The following is a 16,001-nucleotide window of genomic DNA, read 5'->3' as shown; positions in this document are numbered from 1 at the left end:
GCAGGTTTCGTTGGCGGCCCTCTGCACTGCGCCAATGGACACCATCAGGAGGAAACCTGGTCCCGGCGGGCGGCAAGCGCGAAATGAAAAGTGCTTCAGCGCTATAGAGAAAGATTCACTTAAAACTTGTGGGCCATTTGGATGTGTACCTGCCGAGTATCTCCCTTCCTCTGCTGGGAGTGGCGACATGCGATCCGCCTCCGCCTCGTGGCATGCCCCTACTTATTTTATTTTGGCGATGGGGGAGGTCGGATGCTTCCTTGTGCCGCTCCTCTTCGACGGGCACGACCGACTCCGCAGCTCTTTGAGGCATAGTCGCTGCCCCCTCCCCCCCGTGCTCTGCGCGATGTGCGTCTTCTCCTCATCGTCGTGTCCGACAACAAGTGGTGCTGATGCGGATCTTCTTTCACCGAGCAGAAGGAGCCCCTGCTCAACGGCGCCGATCGTTTTGTGCCTCCACAGACTCGCGCTCTGGATGCGGATAGGTGGAGAACACGTGCCGTTTACCACCAAAGGAGATGCGCAAAAAAAAAAAACAATGAACTAGAACGCCGCTTTTCTCTACTCCTTCTTTGCATCCTCTTCTATTTTGATGCGTCTTGCTGTTCGTCCCGCAATCTTCACCGTTCGTCCGATTCCACCAACATGCGCTTTCATGCCTTCGTGGTGGCGTCACCTTCTTTTTGTGTTGTGTGTGGGTGTGTATGGGGACCACACGACCACCGCTGCTCACTACCGCCTCCAGTTCCGGAACACATAAACAATTGAATCTAAGGAACCACACGCCACCCCCTCATCATCATCATCATCGATTACTTTCGGCGCACGCACTTATCAACGCATGCTGTTGGAGGCACGCACACGTCTCCAAACACACGTGCATCCCATACCCACCCGCCCAGCCCCACAGGCACAACATAGGCGCACTGCACTCTTCATCAGCTCTTGCCCACCCACCTCCTGCACCTTTCAGCTCTTCGTTCTCTCACTTGCTGTATGACACACACGCGCCTACACGCGTCCACGCACACACAATCTCTGTCCGTCTGTGTGTGGGACTTTCCTGCGGGTATTTGCGTGTGTGAGCGCGGTGGTGTTTCTTTTTTTTTTGTCGTATTTTCCACTCGTTTCTCTTCACAAGCTCATCAGTGTTTGTCTTGAGGTTCCCCGTACTTCACTTCCCTGATCCCTTCCCCCCACCCACCACCCACCACACCTCTGAGAGCTGTCGCGCGTGTTGCTGCCACGAGTGGTTTGCAGGCACGCACACTGTGCCCTTTCTACGTCGGTGTGAAGTCGCCCACTTGCCGCGTTCGCTTGTCTTGCCCTTACGAAAATGGAGCCACGGAAGGCGGTGGAGAAGGTGCATCCGAAGCTCTCCCCATCGCCGGAAATGCCCACCGGAGAGCAGGCACAGCTCCGATCACTGCGTAGCTCTCGTGCCTCTAGCGAGGCGCGCTCGGAGCAAGGGCCAGCGGCCCCTTTCAGCGGTTCTTTCCAGGACGCGCAAATGGCTGCCTGCCGAAGCTCTCGTGCCGGCAGCGAGGCTCCGCAGCGAGAGTCAGTGACAGCCAGTCCCAGTAGTGCTACGCGCCGCGACCCCTACGCGTCGTATCGTAGTTCACGCGCTGGCAGTGAAGTGCCTGACCGCGGGCCAGCTTATGAGCCGAACGAGGACCGCTCCGCTCGCAGCTCGCGGGCGGACAGCGAGGTGCCCGAGCGCGGCGGCTACAACGAGCCGGCGATACCGTCACCGAAGCGCACCCCTGGAAAGACCAAGCAGAATCTCATGATGATGGCCGCGTCGACTGGAAGTCGCTCCGCGCTTCGATCCATACGCGCTGGCGGCGCTGCTAGCGGTGCAGGGAAGTCGGGGCACCGTGCCGACGTCCACGGCGGCGGTAGGGCTCCACAGAGCGTGCGCGAGCACATCCACAACGTCGAGCAGCGGTTGTACGGCACGGTACACCGTGCGACGACGACCTTTCAGTTTTACCAGAAGCTGCACTACCCACTGGAGTATCCAAACGCAGGAGATGAAGCTGACGTGGCGGAAGGCGCTACGGTGGCGGAGGGCCAGGCATACAGCGAATCGATGGCGTTGCCGGCGGATCCGAAGGAGCCGTCCCCACAGCCGCGCTTTGGCAGCCACAACGCTGCCAAAAGTACGGAGCTCATGAGAGGGACGCCCTCGCCCGCCGCTTGCGAAGACGGAGACAACATCACTACCGCCCCTGGCGGCGCCGCCGGGGCGTCCGCGTCGGATCCTCGCTCATCCACTAGTCACTCCTCCGTTGTTGCCGGTGCCTCTGCCGCCGCCCTTATGGGGAACCTATCGAGCGGCTACGGAGGTAGCAGCAACAGCCCGAGCCCTTGCTTCGACGAGGCAGCCTTCAACGCCTCCTTCGAGAATACTGGCTTTCTGGACGAGTCTGGCGACATGCTATCTGAATCCTTCCGGGCGCCGCTGCAGACCGATGCAGAGGACAGCGCCCTGCAGTCTGTGAGTGTAGTAGCGATGGCGACACTGTTGGACCCTATGAGCGGTGCCCCAGTTCTGGGCCTGTGCCTAGGCGACTACAGCGGCCACATTGAATATTTTGAGGTGAGTACGGCGGACACCTACAACTCCTCCATTCGCCGCAGCAAGTCGCTCATGCAGCAACAAGAAGTCCGCGCTTCGCCAGCTGGGCAAATGCACGGCGTCTGTGGCAAGACGCGGGGCTCGCTGCGATACAGCAGTGACGACGGCACCGGTACCAGCGCAACGCCGAACAAGTGCGGCAGCCTAGACTCGGCAGCGACGGAGAACATTACCCATGACATGCGTGGCCGCGAGGTGTTGCGGCGGCATTCGCACAAGGCGTTCGTTAAGTCGATCAACGCCCTCACCTCCGTTGCGGTAGAGCCGTACGTGAAGTGTCTGACCTTTGTGCGCCAGCGGTGTTCGCCGAGCATGATCAGCTACCTCACCGCGAACGAGCGGGTCATCAAGCTGTTTCACGTGCGCCGTGAGGGGTTCAGTCCATTTAACGCCTTCGCGGGCATGGAGGAGGTAATCGGCAAGACCTTTGCTGGGTCGCGCTACTTTGCGCGCCTGCCACCACAGCCGGCCATTCTGCCCATCAAGGAGTTCGGTCCGGTGACCAATAGCATTCAAGCGCTGAGTGTTTCCGCGGACGGGGAGACGTTCATGAGCGTCGAGGACCTGCAAGTTTTCTGGTGGAGTTTCGAGGCGACGGACACGACGAAGGCAACCTGCATCGCGGATCTTCGGCCGCCGTCGGGGGCCCTGGACGAGGTGGAGGAACTCGTCACCGCGTCGTCCTTTCACCCGACGCACAGTTCGCTGTTCCTGCTGACCCGGAGCTCCGGCATTCTCAACATTGGCGACCTGCGCGACCCGCCATCGCGCGAGAGCCGCAAATACGCCATCTCCTCGCAGCTTACGACGCAGCAAAACCCATTTAGCTGCCAGGCGTACGACGAGATCCTCTGCAGCATCTCAGGCGCCTCTTTTTTGGGCCCCGACCACGTTGTGACGCGCGACTACCTCAGCTTGAAGCTCTGGGACTTGCGCAAGCCGGATCAGCCGTGCGCCATGATGCCCGTGATGAACTACGTCTCCAAGTACCTCGACTCACTGTACGAGAATGACTCCATCTTTGATCGCTTCCCCGTCGCCGTGGACGACATCTCTGGCACGGTGGTGACAGGCCTCTACGACAGCGCTGTCGCCGTGTGGCAGCCGCTGCACTCGTCGCTGACTCTGGCGAACTCTCTTGTCCACTACCGCGCCGACCCGTTCGTCGAGCCTGATGACGCGGTCGCTGGCGGGGTGGTGGGGGTGCAGGAGCTGGAGAAGTCGCTTGCCGACGCCTGGTCACAGACGCTAGCGGCGCAACGCCGTTCCCGGCCGTCGTCGCAAACAATCGAGGAGGACGGCTTCGGGATGGGGGTACCAGAGGAGGCGATACCGGAGCCGTTCACGAACAAGGTACTTACAGTGGCCATCGCCCCAGGGGGCGAGCGGTTCTGCTACACGTACAAGAACGGCCGCCTTGTGTACGTCTTTGAGCGCAAGAGCGATCCCCAGTGACGTACTCACAGATCGTCGCTGAGCAAGAGGGAAGGCAAGGCGACGGGAACGTCGAGGGGGAGAGGAGGATGCATATAGCCACTCGGTGCAGCAAGCGTGCCGGACGCAACGCTGGCTGTTCTGTTTGTTTGACGTCCATACACCGTTCCCTTCTCTGACGCTAAAGGCAAATACAGCGGTCACCAGCATATACGTCCGACAAGCGCCAGACGGTGCTGCTGGTCCAGGGGCACTTCATGGCGCGCGCGCTCGTTTTGGTGCACCACCTCTTCTTCGCCAGAGTGTACCCTGCCCCGCCCCTCTCCGGACACCGACACTACGACACAAGGACGCACAGACCCAGGCACACACACACACACACACACACATCCGCAGTTACCTTTGTTTTTGTGACGTTCCTTGCCAGCTTTGCCCGGGTAGAAACTGCTCCTTTCTCTTTTTTTGTTGACCATCACGCACCTGTACCCCAACTGCCATTTTTTTTTATTGCCCGTTGTTGTTGTTCTCTCTCTCCCTATTCCGCGCCCCTTGTCCCTGCTCACGGTCTCTCGACTACGTGTTGTTGTGTATGTTGTATGTTTGCGTGCGTGTGTGTGCGTGCGTGTGTCTCCATCACGCAGCGCTCCTGTGCGCTCTCTCGCGCTGCCTCTACTTGACCACATTCGACTATCTTTTCCATGCTTGTTGTTGTTCTCTCTTTTCGGAGAAGGACGGCTGCGAGGTAGTGTGGCGTTGTTGCTGTCATGATGACGAGCGGCATCCCTGGACTACAGTTCAAATGGGGCTCGTGCAAAGACTTGGTGCATAGCCGACAGTTAGGGGAGAGAAGGCCTACTGAGGGCGGCGAGTCCGGCAAAGGCTGTGCGGCATTCGATGCGACTACTGACACCGGTAGGGGCGATGTTCTTTCACCTGCAAACACTCACACGCACACGCAGAGGGCGCCGCCGACAGACGCACACGCACACACAAACATGTGCTTAAAAGCCGTGAATCGCGCGCATCAAGCAGCCGAAGCTGCCGCTTACTTAGCTCTCTTTCTCCTTTTCTATGAGTTTGCTTCCTGCTCGCTGTGTATTCTATTCCTTTCGCCCCTCCATGCCGCTTTGGCGGGGGAAGTGGCGGGGAGGGAGGGAGGGAGGGGCGAGGGGGGGTGAGGGGGGGGGGCTGCCATACGGCTTGACGGGTAGAAAAGGCGGAGTGGCCCGTTTTCTTAGTTTGTTATCTCGCGCGCGCGTGTGTGTAAGTGCGTCTGTCCACTGCTGCTGGTGTCTGAGGCCCGTGCTGTGATGGTTTAGCCAGAACTCTCTTTTCGAGGCCGGCCTTTGTATTGTTGGAGGTTTGCGTAGAAGAAGGCGAGCACCCAGCACACGAGGACGCTCTGTCGATGCTCGCTCCGTCATCCTGGCTCTTCTGACTCTTTGAGAGGGAGAAAGACGATTCCGTTAGCAGCATCGGAAGGCACACGAACACGCACAGACACATACACATGTACGCATATATATGTGTATATAGAGATGCAAAAGGATGTACGCGGCGTGCGCACACGAGTTGTTCTCCCGGCTCGGCGGCATCTCGTGCGAGCCAGACGCTTCTGCAGCTGCACAGCAGCGCAGTCATTGCGTCTGCTGGTGCATGAGCAAGCACTTATGGCTCCCTCCCTGTCTGTCGTCAGGGTCCATATGTATCCCGGTCTGATTGTCGCGTGGCGCCAGCTGTCTCTGCTCAGACGTGATGCTGCACGATACGGGAACGACGTAGTACCTTTGTTTTACGCACATCTCTTCCTCCGTACCTCTTGTCTTTCCTTTCCTTCCCGAGCACATGTGCTCCTGCCGTCCATCTCAAGAGGGAAGAGGACCCCCTAAGATAGCGTTGAGGTCACTTCGATCTTCTTTGGCTCTCACACGCTTTCACCAATTTTCAGGTGCGAGCCAACAGCGGGCAATCCTTGTCTCGCTGATTTCTGTGACGTGCGTCGAGCGCTCAGCACGCAGTCATGCCAAGCTATCGAAGCGACGTCGATCCCTTCAAGGAGATTCGCGTCCTTCCGCGCGAGGCGGCTCAACTGCGCCACCATCTCAGCCGCATCAATCACGCATTGCAAACCAAGTACTTCGTGGCGGCGGAGCTGTCGGAGCTGGCACTGCAGCCGGACAGATCGGATGAGTTTATTGCCCTATACAAGGCAGATATCCACCGCGTGGTGGCGAAGCTCAACACGAACGCGAAGAAGCAGTACACCGTGACGGTGGACCCGCTGCGGCTGACGACTGGATTCGAGTTCAAGCGCGCTGCGGACCGAAAGGGCAATCTCGGGACAGCCGTCACTGCAGCGAATGTCGAGGGGTCGACGTCCCCCGACATGGATGCAAAGTGGACTGCATCTCTCCTGGAGACAAGCAGGCTGCTCGCCCAGCAGCACGCCATCGACTCCAACCGTCAGGCACTCTCGAGCGCATTACAGTCCACGCCGTCGTCTCAGCAAACGCAGGGCTTGAAAGGAGGTGGCGGGGCGGCAGCTGTGGGCAGTGATGTCATCGGCGATGCCTCCATCTGTGTCATTGACTCCGATGTGCGCAAAGCCAACAAAGAGAGCCTCTTGTTTAGCACCCCACCAGAGTTTACAGGATTCGCCCCGGCAGGCGCCTCACCTGGCGCGCCATAGCGATCATCACGACGCCATCCCTTTCTCGTTCCCTCCCTCGTTCTACTCGAGCTTTTGAATGGAGCGGTAGTGAGAGGAGAGAGAGAGAGCGGCCAAATGAGGCGCTTCCGTATGGTGATGTGCTTGATGCCTTTGCTACTAGACACACGCCTGGGCGTACGTATACATCCCTGTGTATTTTTCCACGCCGGTTTAGACTTTCTGGGACGGCACTGTCTCTCCTGACTTCTCTCTTAATTTGTTGCCTTCTCCGTTTTTCACTAAGATCTTCTTCACGCACTATGGCATGGCAAGAGACCTGGCCGACTCTCAGCAGCGTTGATCGCATGGGCGTTTTCTTTTTTCCTTTAGATTTGTTTAGGCGTGTGTGTGTGTGTGTGTAGCACAAGAATGCGCGCAGGCAAGCATTGTAAAGGAGCATCACCCGCTCCCGTTCTGTTTTTCTTCTTCTCCCTCTCGCTCTCATCGTCTCTTCCTGCCCTTTGTCACTCTCGGATCGACACCAGCTATCAGAAAGCACTCAGGTAGACCCACAGACGGATGGCGGTGCTCCGCGGAGTTGCTGCCGACAAGCGAAGATGAAGTAGGCTATGCTGTTGCGTGAGAAGGTCCTTTCCCGGAGACCTGTGTCGTGCTCCAAAAGAACAAATTGTAGTCCTGCCTCTATGCTTGTGAGGCTTGTAGGCGAGCCGTATGTGCCGAGCTTACCTGTTTTGCTCACATCAACGTTCGCGTCTACACGACCGCCTCTTCCTGTCCTCTTGCTATCCGACCTCCTCCTCCTCATGGGTGACTATCCCCTGCTCATATGTTCGATTTCCGGGCCCCTTGCAGCTCGTCGACCCTCTCTCTTTTCTTCATTTTTACTTCTCGTGCCGACAGACTTGCCCCAGTCTGCCCCTGTGAAGCCACGACTTGCGTACCACAGATTGCTTCGACGTTTTCGTCGCTTCACACATCGCTAGCCTTCTTTTCGCTTCTTTCCTTCCGGCCTCCCTCCGGTCATGGCGCTCTTGCTTGACGACGATGAGGTCTTTGTATCGACCGCGAGCGCCCCTCCACAGCCGGCGCAACCGGGGGTGCGTATCGTCTCGGACAGCGAACCAGAGATGAGCGACTTCACGCCGCTTTGCGCCGCTGCGCCGTCGAGCAGAACCGCCGCAAGCACGTCGTCGACGGCAGCGGCGACCAGACACCGTGAGCGCTCACCTGTTTCTGCCGGCGCGCCAGTCACCCTGCCTCTGAGGGGCGGTGATGGCATGGAAAAGATGGAGGCGCTGTTGTTTGGCAAGACGAAGGTCGCCCTCGTCCGCGACGGCAGCGTTGGCGGTCTCAAGCGTTCAGCAGATGAGGCCTTTGGGGCGGCCGTTTCGCGAACGCCGGTGGCTCAGAGGACATCGTTAGCCCCGCTCTGCGATGGCCGCACCAACGGCAGCAGCACGCAGCCGAAGATTGTCTCTGCAGCGCGGTCCCTCTCTTCCCCATCGCCGCAGCAAGAGCTATCTTCGACGATGTCGTTGGAAACCGTGACGACGACACCCCATGAGAGGTCCTCGCGGGCGTTCGTCTCGACTTCACCGGAGCATCCGTGTGGTTCACCGTTTGCCTCCCCGTCAGCGCTTCCTACACCGACGTTGTCTGCTTCGGCTCGCGAGCAGACTGCTGTCGAGAATCCACCCTCCTCCGTGGCAACGCAGTCTACCAAGATGCAGATGAAGCTGTCTGACTTCTTCTCCAAGATGGCGTGCAAGCGGTGAGAGGAGCAGCTTACAGTGACGAGAAGGGGCGAAAAGCATGTTCACTTCATAGAATCTACCGATGCATGAGGAGCGAAGGTTATCCTCACAGAACATACAAGCGGCGGCGATACACTGACATTTTTTTGTCGGCGCGCGCACCCCTTCTATCCTGACAAACAACTTCACCAAATACTGTGTGCTTGCACCGTTGCAAGTGCCTCTGGACGTGAAGCGTTGGTGTTTCATCGGCACGCCTGCACGTGATGCACGTCGCAGCCTTCGGCCTTGTCCGATTACACAAGACATGGGCGCCAGCCATCTACGTGTGCACACTGTTATAGATACGCTTCTGCGCGGCTTCCGGCCCCGGCTCCGCTGGAGCTCCGCTGTTTTCGTGCTGACAACATCCCTTTTCGCGGTATCTGCATCATGCGAACTGCGTGGGATCAGAATAGGATCTTGAACGAGACAGTGAAGATATACGTGTGTATTCGTTTCACCGTGTCCAGTTCTCTGCCGCAAAACACTCGTTCAAGGGCTCTTGACACAGCCGCTCAGGGGGCTCGCCAGGCGTCGCGCCCAAGGAGCAATAAACACGTGCTGGAGTAATGCGCCGACGCTGTCATCGGAGCACCACCTCTGCCTCCAACCCTACTTACCACCCTCGCCCATCATGCCCCGTCGCCACCCCTGGCGCATCCCTGCCCCCTCATCGGCGGTGGCACTCAGCCCCCCACCCACCCACCCACACTAGTAGGCCGTGTGAGGACCGAGGGGAGGGGTGGCGGGGGGAGGGGATACGTCCGAGCCACGCTGGCACGCCGCCTAAACTCCTATGGATGGCGCCGCCCTGCTGACACGATCGCGGGCCGCTGCGACGCCACGCCGTCCAGCACCGGACCGCCGACGTCAGCAGCGATGCACCGCTCAGACCCCCTCCTCCTCCTCCTCCTCCACCCCCGCTGCCTTACGTCGTAGGTGCCTGATCGTGCCATAACCAGAGGTGGCTCGGCATTTGGCCCAGGATTTCGTGGGTTCTGCCTGGTTTTCCGGCAGAGAGAGAGTGGCGGTGCGCGGGACCCTGAGACAACACGTACTGAGGTGTATCTCTTGATCAGGGTCGGTGATTCTATCGAGAGACGAAACTTCTGGGTTGAAGTCTACGACGTCCTTCGTTGTTTCTACGGGTGGAAATGGAGAGAGAATACATGCATGCCTTTTTACCCCTCACACGCTCACGCACACAGACCCATATGCTTAGTCGAATGTGCTCACGCCCACCCCTTCCTGCTGTGCCTCTCCTTCTCTTTCTTCCCGCTCTCCTTCGTCGACGTGTATTATTTCACGCCCTGCTCGCCATCTATTGGAACCGGGGCCGCCGATCAAACCCGTCTCTACTCTTGCCCACTGTCTTCTTGCTTTCTGTGTGTGCGTATGTTTTGTTTTTGTGTGTGTGTTGGCCGACTTTTCTCACGGCACATGTGCGCCGCGCTCTTCTCTCGTTGGCGTTTTTGCTGCTCGTTATGCCTGCGAGTCAAAGAAGGCGTACGGGCATCTTTCCACGGAAACGACAGAAGAGAAGGGATGCGCTGATGCACGTTTGTTGTGTTGTTGCTATCTCTTGCATGTGTCCTGGCGATTGGGCTGTCTTCGCCCCCTGCCCACCACGTCGCTTGCTCGGCACCGAGGATCTCCAGGAAAGTGTGCTTCGTCGCATGCCGTCACGCTCCGTCTCTCGTCACTTCCACCTCTCTCTCTGTCGCTCTGTCTTCCATAAGAGGCGCAGTTTGCTGCCCTGAGTCGCCGAAACCAGCGCAGGAGGCACCAACCTCCGTGTTCCGCAGAAGGTGCGCCGGTGGAGCGTTTGCTGCAGACATACCCATAAATACATACCACGTGTCGAAACATGGCTGCCTTGCAACACGTGAACTCCGCTACGGAGATCACACCGCTGCTCGCGTGCGGCAGTGACTACGTCAAAAACGGCACGCAAACGCTGTCCATCGCCTCGGTGTACGCAACACTGGATGCGCTGGAGAGCCTCTGGCAGGCACAGAGGGAGAGACAGCATCTTTCGGTCCGTGGGCGCGCACAAGGTTTGCGGCACTACCACGCCGTGTACGAGGCGAGTGTGCGCTGCGTGCCGCTGTCGCTGACTCGCTGGGAGCAGTGGCTTGCTGGACTGAGCGAGCAGGGTGCACAAACCACGATGGGTGCCTGCCCAGATGATCTGTCCAGCTCGAGTTCTCCGCAAGTGCAAAGGGTGCAGAAGGAGCTCGTCGACTCATATTGGCATCTGTATCGGCGGTTCTGTTGGGGCAGCTCTGGCGCTGCAAAGGCTGGACTTGCCGCTGTGCTGGAGCACACCGAGAGCGCTGCGTCGGAGCTCCAATCTGTGATGGCCACTGGGGCAGCTGCCCTTGTGGCGGAGCAGGAGGCGGCACTGGCGAAGCCTCTGCAAGCCTTTGCGCGGCTCTCCGCTGAATCGGCACACTTGTTCGCCGATTACCCGCTGATCGGAAAGGTGGAGCGGCTGTGGCTCAGCGAAACAGTCTTGCCCGCCCTCGGCGAGCCTGCCGAGCCTCTTGTGGAGATGCTCGTGAGGCGGACATTTAAGCGAGACCTGCAGGTGCCATCTGTCGCCCTGCCTGAGCTGCTCCGTGAGTATGAGGAGAGCGAGATTAATGAGCATAAAGTCAAGGATATTGTCGCCGTTGGGCAGGCAACGCTGAGCTCTTCCTGGATGCGTGCAGCGTCTGCCCTGTACGTACACACGACACGCCTCACCGACACGACGAGGCCCTCAGGCGTGGGTGGGATGCTGGAAGCCTCGTCCCTGTCTCGCGATGCGCGGCTGAAGGAATTGGAGGAGCAGCTGCTGAGCGTTCTGATAAAGGTTCCGAGAGGACAGGGGTTCCTTCCTGCGCTGGGGCTTCTTATGCAGCGGCTGATGGAGGACAACGGCGAGGCGTCCGCATCTACCGGCCCGTGGCGCGGCCTGAATGGGTCACAGACACAGTTTTACCTTTATCTGCTGCACCAATGGTTTGCAACGTACATTGGCTCCCACCACCGGTGGTCCGTGACTGATATGTTTGCTGCTTCAGACGACGCGGACTTGTGGACGTTTTTGCTTGACCGTCATGCTGTGTGCCTCACGTGGGCTCTGGTGACGGAGAAGCCTGCTTTGCAGGACCTGGCGGTGCGCACGCATGCCGAGACGCAGCTGGGCTACTTGGATGTGCTTGCCACCAGAGTGGATAAACTGCGCGCCGTCTTCTACTCGGTTGTGCACTGTGCGCAACTCTACCACGCGTCAACCACTGCCTTTACCAAGATGGAAAAGCGTGAGTCGCGACTGAGGACGGCGGCAGCGGCCATGCACTCGTGGATGAAGGAAATCGGCATAGAGACGTTTTGCCGCGCGCTTCTGAATGATTTGTTTGACGCGACCGCGCAGTGGGAGGAGGCGCAAGCTGACTACGATGCTTGCGTGCAGCAGCGCGCGCTTCTGGTGGAGGCGGAGCTGAAGCTGATTCTGTATGACACAATGATGATGCTGCAGTGCCCGGATCGATCAACGGAGCGTATCGAGAGACTTGTGGAGGCTGCCCTGGACATGTGCGATGCGTGGGGCACATCTGAGCGGGAACCCAGCGGCCGTACGAGTCACGAGCACAAAGACCTGGTGCTCCCTATTATTGGGATGGCCGGACGTTGCCTTCATCGTATCTCTGCTAGCTTGCGATGTGATGTCGCCTCCGTCTCCGCCGTGCCCGAGGCGCAGGCCAGCCTCTATCGGAGGGCTGTACAGTGGGTGAAGAGATGCATTGTCGCTGCGGCTGCCATCGGTGGTGACCCTAGCTCCCTGTGGGATGAGTGGTCGGGCTTGGTTTCTATTCCGGTTTTCGCGGCGGAGCAGCACTCCAGCGGAGAATCACCCCGTCGGTTTTACCCCCCTGCGCTTTTGGGCTACGCTATTCCGGCAACTGGGCGTGGACGGGCATCTCGTCAAACTGCAGCGAGTGGCGGCCTCGACGATGTGTGTTGGGAACGGCGCACCGTTGCGAAAGCCGTTCGAAAAGAGGTGAAGACGGGCGTAGACGGAGGCGGCAGCAGGGACGACCGCGTGCCATCTTGCATCGACACAGCAGGATCCGGAGAGGAAGAGTCGGGGCAGCCGCCGCTTAAAAAGACACGTGCGAACTGAGGGCGCTTCCTATTCTGTGCGCAGACGACAGATGTGCGCGTCTGTTGCGTCCGCTGAAGTGAAGTTGTGCTTGACTGTAGGCTACATGCATCCCTCGTCTGTGAGAGAGAGAGTGTAACTGCGTTGCCTTCGCATAGCGTCAATCACAGGCTGCTGGGCGAGCTCGACACTGGAGATGCAAAACAAAAAAAAAGCAGAACGATCAGTAGGTAACGGGGAACCCTGTAAAGGCACGATCGCGTGTTTGTGTGTGGTTGTGTAACCTTGTCCTCACGCGGCCTCACAGACCCCCTTCGAGGCGAGTATTGCCTTCCATATCCTCTCATTGGTTCGCCTCACCGCCGCGCGTGCGATGTTGCCATTTTTATTTTTTTCGCGCGAGTCCCACTCCAGGTCGCGGGGGCTCAACTTACGTCCTCCCCTGTGAAGCACTCCGGCCTCTTTGCTTTGCGCTATCCAACTGCCCTGTGGTTTCCTTTGTGAATCCCCTCACTGTGCTTCTGTGGTGGCGATGAACGACGACATTCACACGCGGCCTTTTTCGCGCGCGTCACTCCATGGAACTGATTCTGGCTGTATCTCCGGTGGCGCCCGCCCCCATCGAATTTCATTGCGCATCTACCGACGCTCTGTTGGCACGGCGTGGTGAGCTTTATTTTCCAATCACGAATTCTCGCGCCACATCCTTTCATCCAGATGAATCTCTGTCACTAGCTGCAGCGCGCCCTCTCCCCCTCCCCCCCCCCACCGCCGTCCACCACCACGTTTAGCACACACATACACACTCTCGCAAGCCTCTTCGCCTGTCCCGGCCGTGTTATTCCTCCCGCCATTGACGCCACGCGTCTTCATCGTCTTCGTCGCTATCATCTCTCTACGTGACGAGGACTAGTGCAGTAAGCTCTGCAAAGGAAAAAAAAAACGAGGGGCTTTTTTCGCTTGTTTTGCTGGCAACTCTGCAGGAGGTATCCCCCTCCTCCTCCTCCCCCCACTCACCCACTCGCTTTCTGTGCTGAAGCGGTCGTGTTTGGTTGTTGGGGGGGCTGAGCGATCTTTCTCTCGTTTTGTGCATTGCCTCGCGCGCATAGACACCACCCATCGACGAAGGTGCGCCTTGCTCGTTTCCTTGGCTTCCTCACACACACACACACACACAAGTAGGCGCTATTTTCGCTGACTTTGCGGAGGTAACGCGGTAAACATATCAGCCGGAACGATACATCGAGGAGAAGCGAAAATAGAATCTGGCTGACTCTCCATCTAATCGGCGTTTACACCAGCTCTAAGCGCCATTGTCCCCTTTTTCGTGTTAAAGTATTATTTCGCGTTCCGTGCATGCGTTCGCTACGCTCCTGGGCACTTGTTACGTTCCTTTGCTTGCTGCTGGCGTCCTTCGGCGCTCAGCAGCCATGTTCGAGGAAATTTCCTTCGATGACGTAGATGTCTCCTGCGCATCGCATGAGGATGATCGCTTGGTGGCCGAGAACGTAGCCGATGCGGTAGAAGGCGGCAAGGCGTTTGTGAGGTTCCATCGCCCAGGTGAGGAGGGCTTCAGCATTGTGGCCGGCGCGTGCGACGACAAGGACGCACGCCATGACGCTCACTTCATGAGCGGCGACGCGTGGATGTCAAAGGATTGCCACTGCATTCAGTGTGAGACGCTTCGTGTGCTCTCGCGGTACTCGGAGATGCGTGCACAGCCGAATATATCCCCCGTCATCGTCCTCGTCGACCTTGATAACTTTGGTTTCAATCAGTTCAAGTCCATCCCGCCGTACCCGGACGTTGAACTGCTCGATCACGTGCTTGTGTGGAGCTTTTTCGGCTCGTGCTTCACACGCCATCATCGCGCGTGGCCGAGCGAGCAGACTGTCTGCGAGCCGCTGCCGAATCGCGCCGTGTCCGTGAATGCTGCCGGCACCACCAAGCGCTCCATCTGGGAAATATTGGTGAGCAAGCAGCAGGTGTTCTTCACGCCGTGCGGCGGGCAAACGCAAGCAGCTGATAATGTCATGCATCGCGTGCTGCAGGCGCTTCAAGGTATGGAGACAGTGCTCCTGACAGGGGACGTGAAGCTCATTAACGAAATCTACCGCAGCCGCCGGCTGCTCGGCATGAAGTCGCGCCGGCACAACGAGGATGAGATGTCAGATAAGCTGACGGTTATAAACGTGGACGACATGGACAAGCGTTTTGTGCCGGTGTGGCGGTCACTGTGCAATCGTCTTCGCGGTACTTTGCATGACGTCGGGGCGACCGGCAGCTGCAACGATAGCGATGTGTGACGGCTGTCGAGCGAAAAGGCCTGCTGCTTGACGGGCGCTCCGTTCTTCTTTCGTTTGTGTTTGTATTCTTTTTTTTTTCTTGCATGTGTTCGTATGTGTGTGTGTGTGGTCATTTTTCAGCATGTGTCCTCGTGTGTCTTCGCACGCGAGGCCGCTTGCTGCCACTTTTATTACACACACACACACATACACACAGGCACACATACACACACACACACACACAGAGGCATAAATACGTCTGGCTCCTTTCCGCGCACTCGCATAGTGGCTTGATGCACGAAATGACCCCAGATTTTGCTCTCTGTCGCTCGTCTTCCTCACCTCCATGCGGTTTTCTCGTTGACGTACGTGTGGCTCGGCACGTCCTACCTCCGATCTCTTGCTGTCTCTCTGTGTCTCTTCTCCTCCGTTCCTTTGTTTTGGCTTTATCTCTCGACTTCACCCTTTTCCCCGAGCTCCCTCTCCCTCTTTCCTGCTTTCACGTCGGCTCTCTCTCCCCGTTGCTCTCCCTTTTCTCTTTCTGTCCTCGCGACTCGTGTTTCTGGCTGTTTTCGATTGCTCTCCTCTTTCTTTCTCGCGTTGGCCCGTTGGTGAGTTCGGCTTTTTCGGCCCGAGTCTTCGCACATGATAAGTGGTGTGCGGGTGTCTGTGTGGGGGTGGGGTGACCTCGCCCACGCCACCCCCTCCACCAAAAAAGCAACTCGGATCTCCCTTGTGTGCTCCGTTTCTCTTGCGTTGATCTCATCTGCTCACGTCGCCACCCCCCTGCACCTCACGTTTCTCCGTCCCTTCCTCCATAATCTGCAGACACATCGTCATCACATCCCCACCCCTCTCACGCCCTTCTGACCCTCTTCTTTCACTCTCAGCTCTCTGACCAGCGCCCCGTCCCGATGGCCAAGATGTACAGTGGCGGCGCCGTTTCGTGGACAGCGAGTGCGGACGACGAGCCCTCGCGCTCTCTCGCTTCTCACCTGCCCCATCACCCCTCCTTTCGTTC

The 16,001-nt window shown here is 58.3% G+C and overlaps 5 protein-coding genes across 5 annotated transcripts; all 5 read left to right on the top strand.

The window, feature by feature from the left end:
- Positions 1-1,336: 1,336 nt before the first annotated feature.
- Positions 1,337-4,099, top strand: LDBPK_321730 (hypothetical protein, conserved; the record flags this gene model as incomplete). Its single annotated transcript, XM_003863541.1, has 1 exon — positions 1,337-4,099. One exon carries the CDS (start codon positions 1,337-1,339, stop codon positions 4,097-4,099), a length of 2,763 nt encoding a protein of 920 aa, XP_003863589.1.
- Positions 4,100-6,098: 1,999 nt separating this feature from the next.
- LDBPK_321720 (hypothetical protein, conserved) lies at positions 6,099-6,767 on the top strand (the record flags this gene model as incomplete). Its single annotated transcript, XM_003863540.1, has 1 exon — positions 6,099-6,767. One exon carries the CDS (start codon positions 6,099-6,101, stop codon positions 6,765-6,767), a length of 669 nt encoding a protein of 222 aa, XP_003863588.1.
- Positions 6,768-7,771: 1,004 nt separating this feature from the next.
- LDBPK_321710 (hypothetical protein, conserved) lies at positions 7,772-8,524 on the top strand (the record flags this gene model as incomplete). The annotated part of the gene is made up of 1 exon (XM_003863539.1): positions 7,772-8,524. One exon carries the CDS (start codon positions 7,772-7,774, stop codon positions 8,522-8,524), a length of 753 nt encoding a protein of 250 aa, XP_003863587.1.
- Positions 8,525-10,412: 1,888 nt separating this feature from the next.
- Positions 10,413-12,716, top strand: LDBPK_321700 (hypothetical protein, conserved; the record flags this gene model as incomplete). Its single annotated transcript, XM_003863538.1, has 1 exon — positions 10,413-12,716. One exon carries the CDS (start codon positions 10,413-10,415, stop codon positions 12,714-12,716), a length of 2,304 nt encoding a protein of 767 aa, XP_003863586.1.
- A 1,409-nt stretch (positions 12,717-14,125) lies between these two features.
- On the top strand, positions 14,126-15,001 carry LDBPK_321690 (hypothetical protein, conserved; the record flags this gene model as incomplete). Its single annotated transcript, XM_003863537.1, has 1 exon — positions 14,126-15,001. The coding sequence occupies one exon, from the start codon at positions 14,126-14,128 to the stop codon at positions 14,999-15,001; it is 876 nt and encodes a 291-aa protein (XP_003863585.1).
- Between the last annotated feature and the right edge of the window lie 1,000 nt (positions 15,002-16,001).

The sequence above is a fragment of the Leishmania donovani genome, chromosome 32 (genome assembly GCF_000227135.1).
Source record: "Leishmania donovani BPK282A1 complete genome, chromosome 32".
NCBI classification, from domain to species: domain Eukaryota; phylum Euglenozoa; class Kinetoplastea; order Trypanosomatida; family Trypanosomatidae; genus Leishmania; species Leishmania donovani.
The sequence above is the reverse complement of the archived record's forward strand: the minus strand, read 5'-3'. Positions and strand labels throughout refer to the sequence as shown.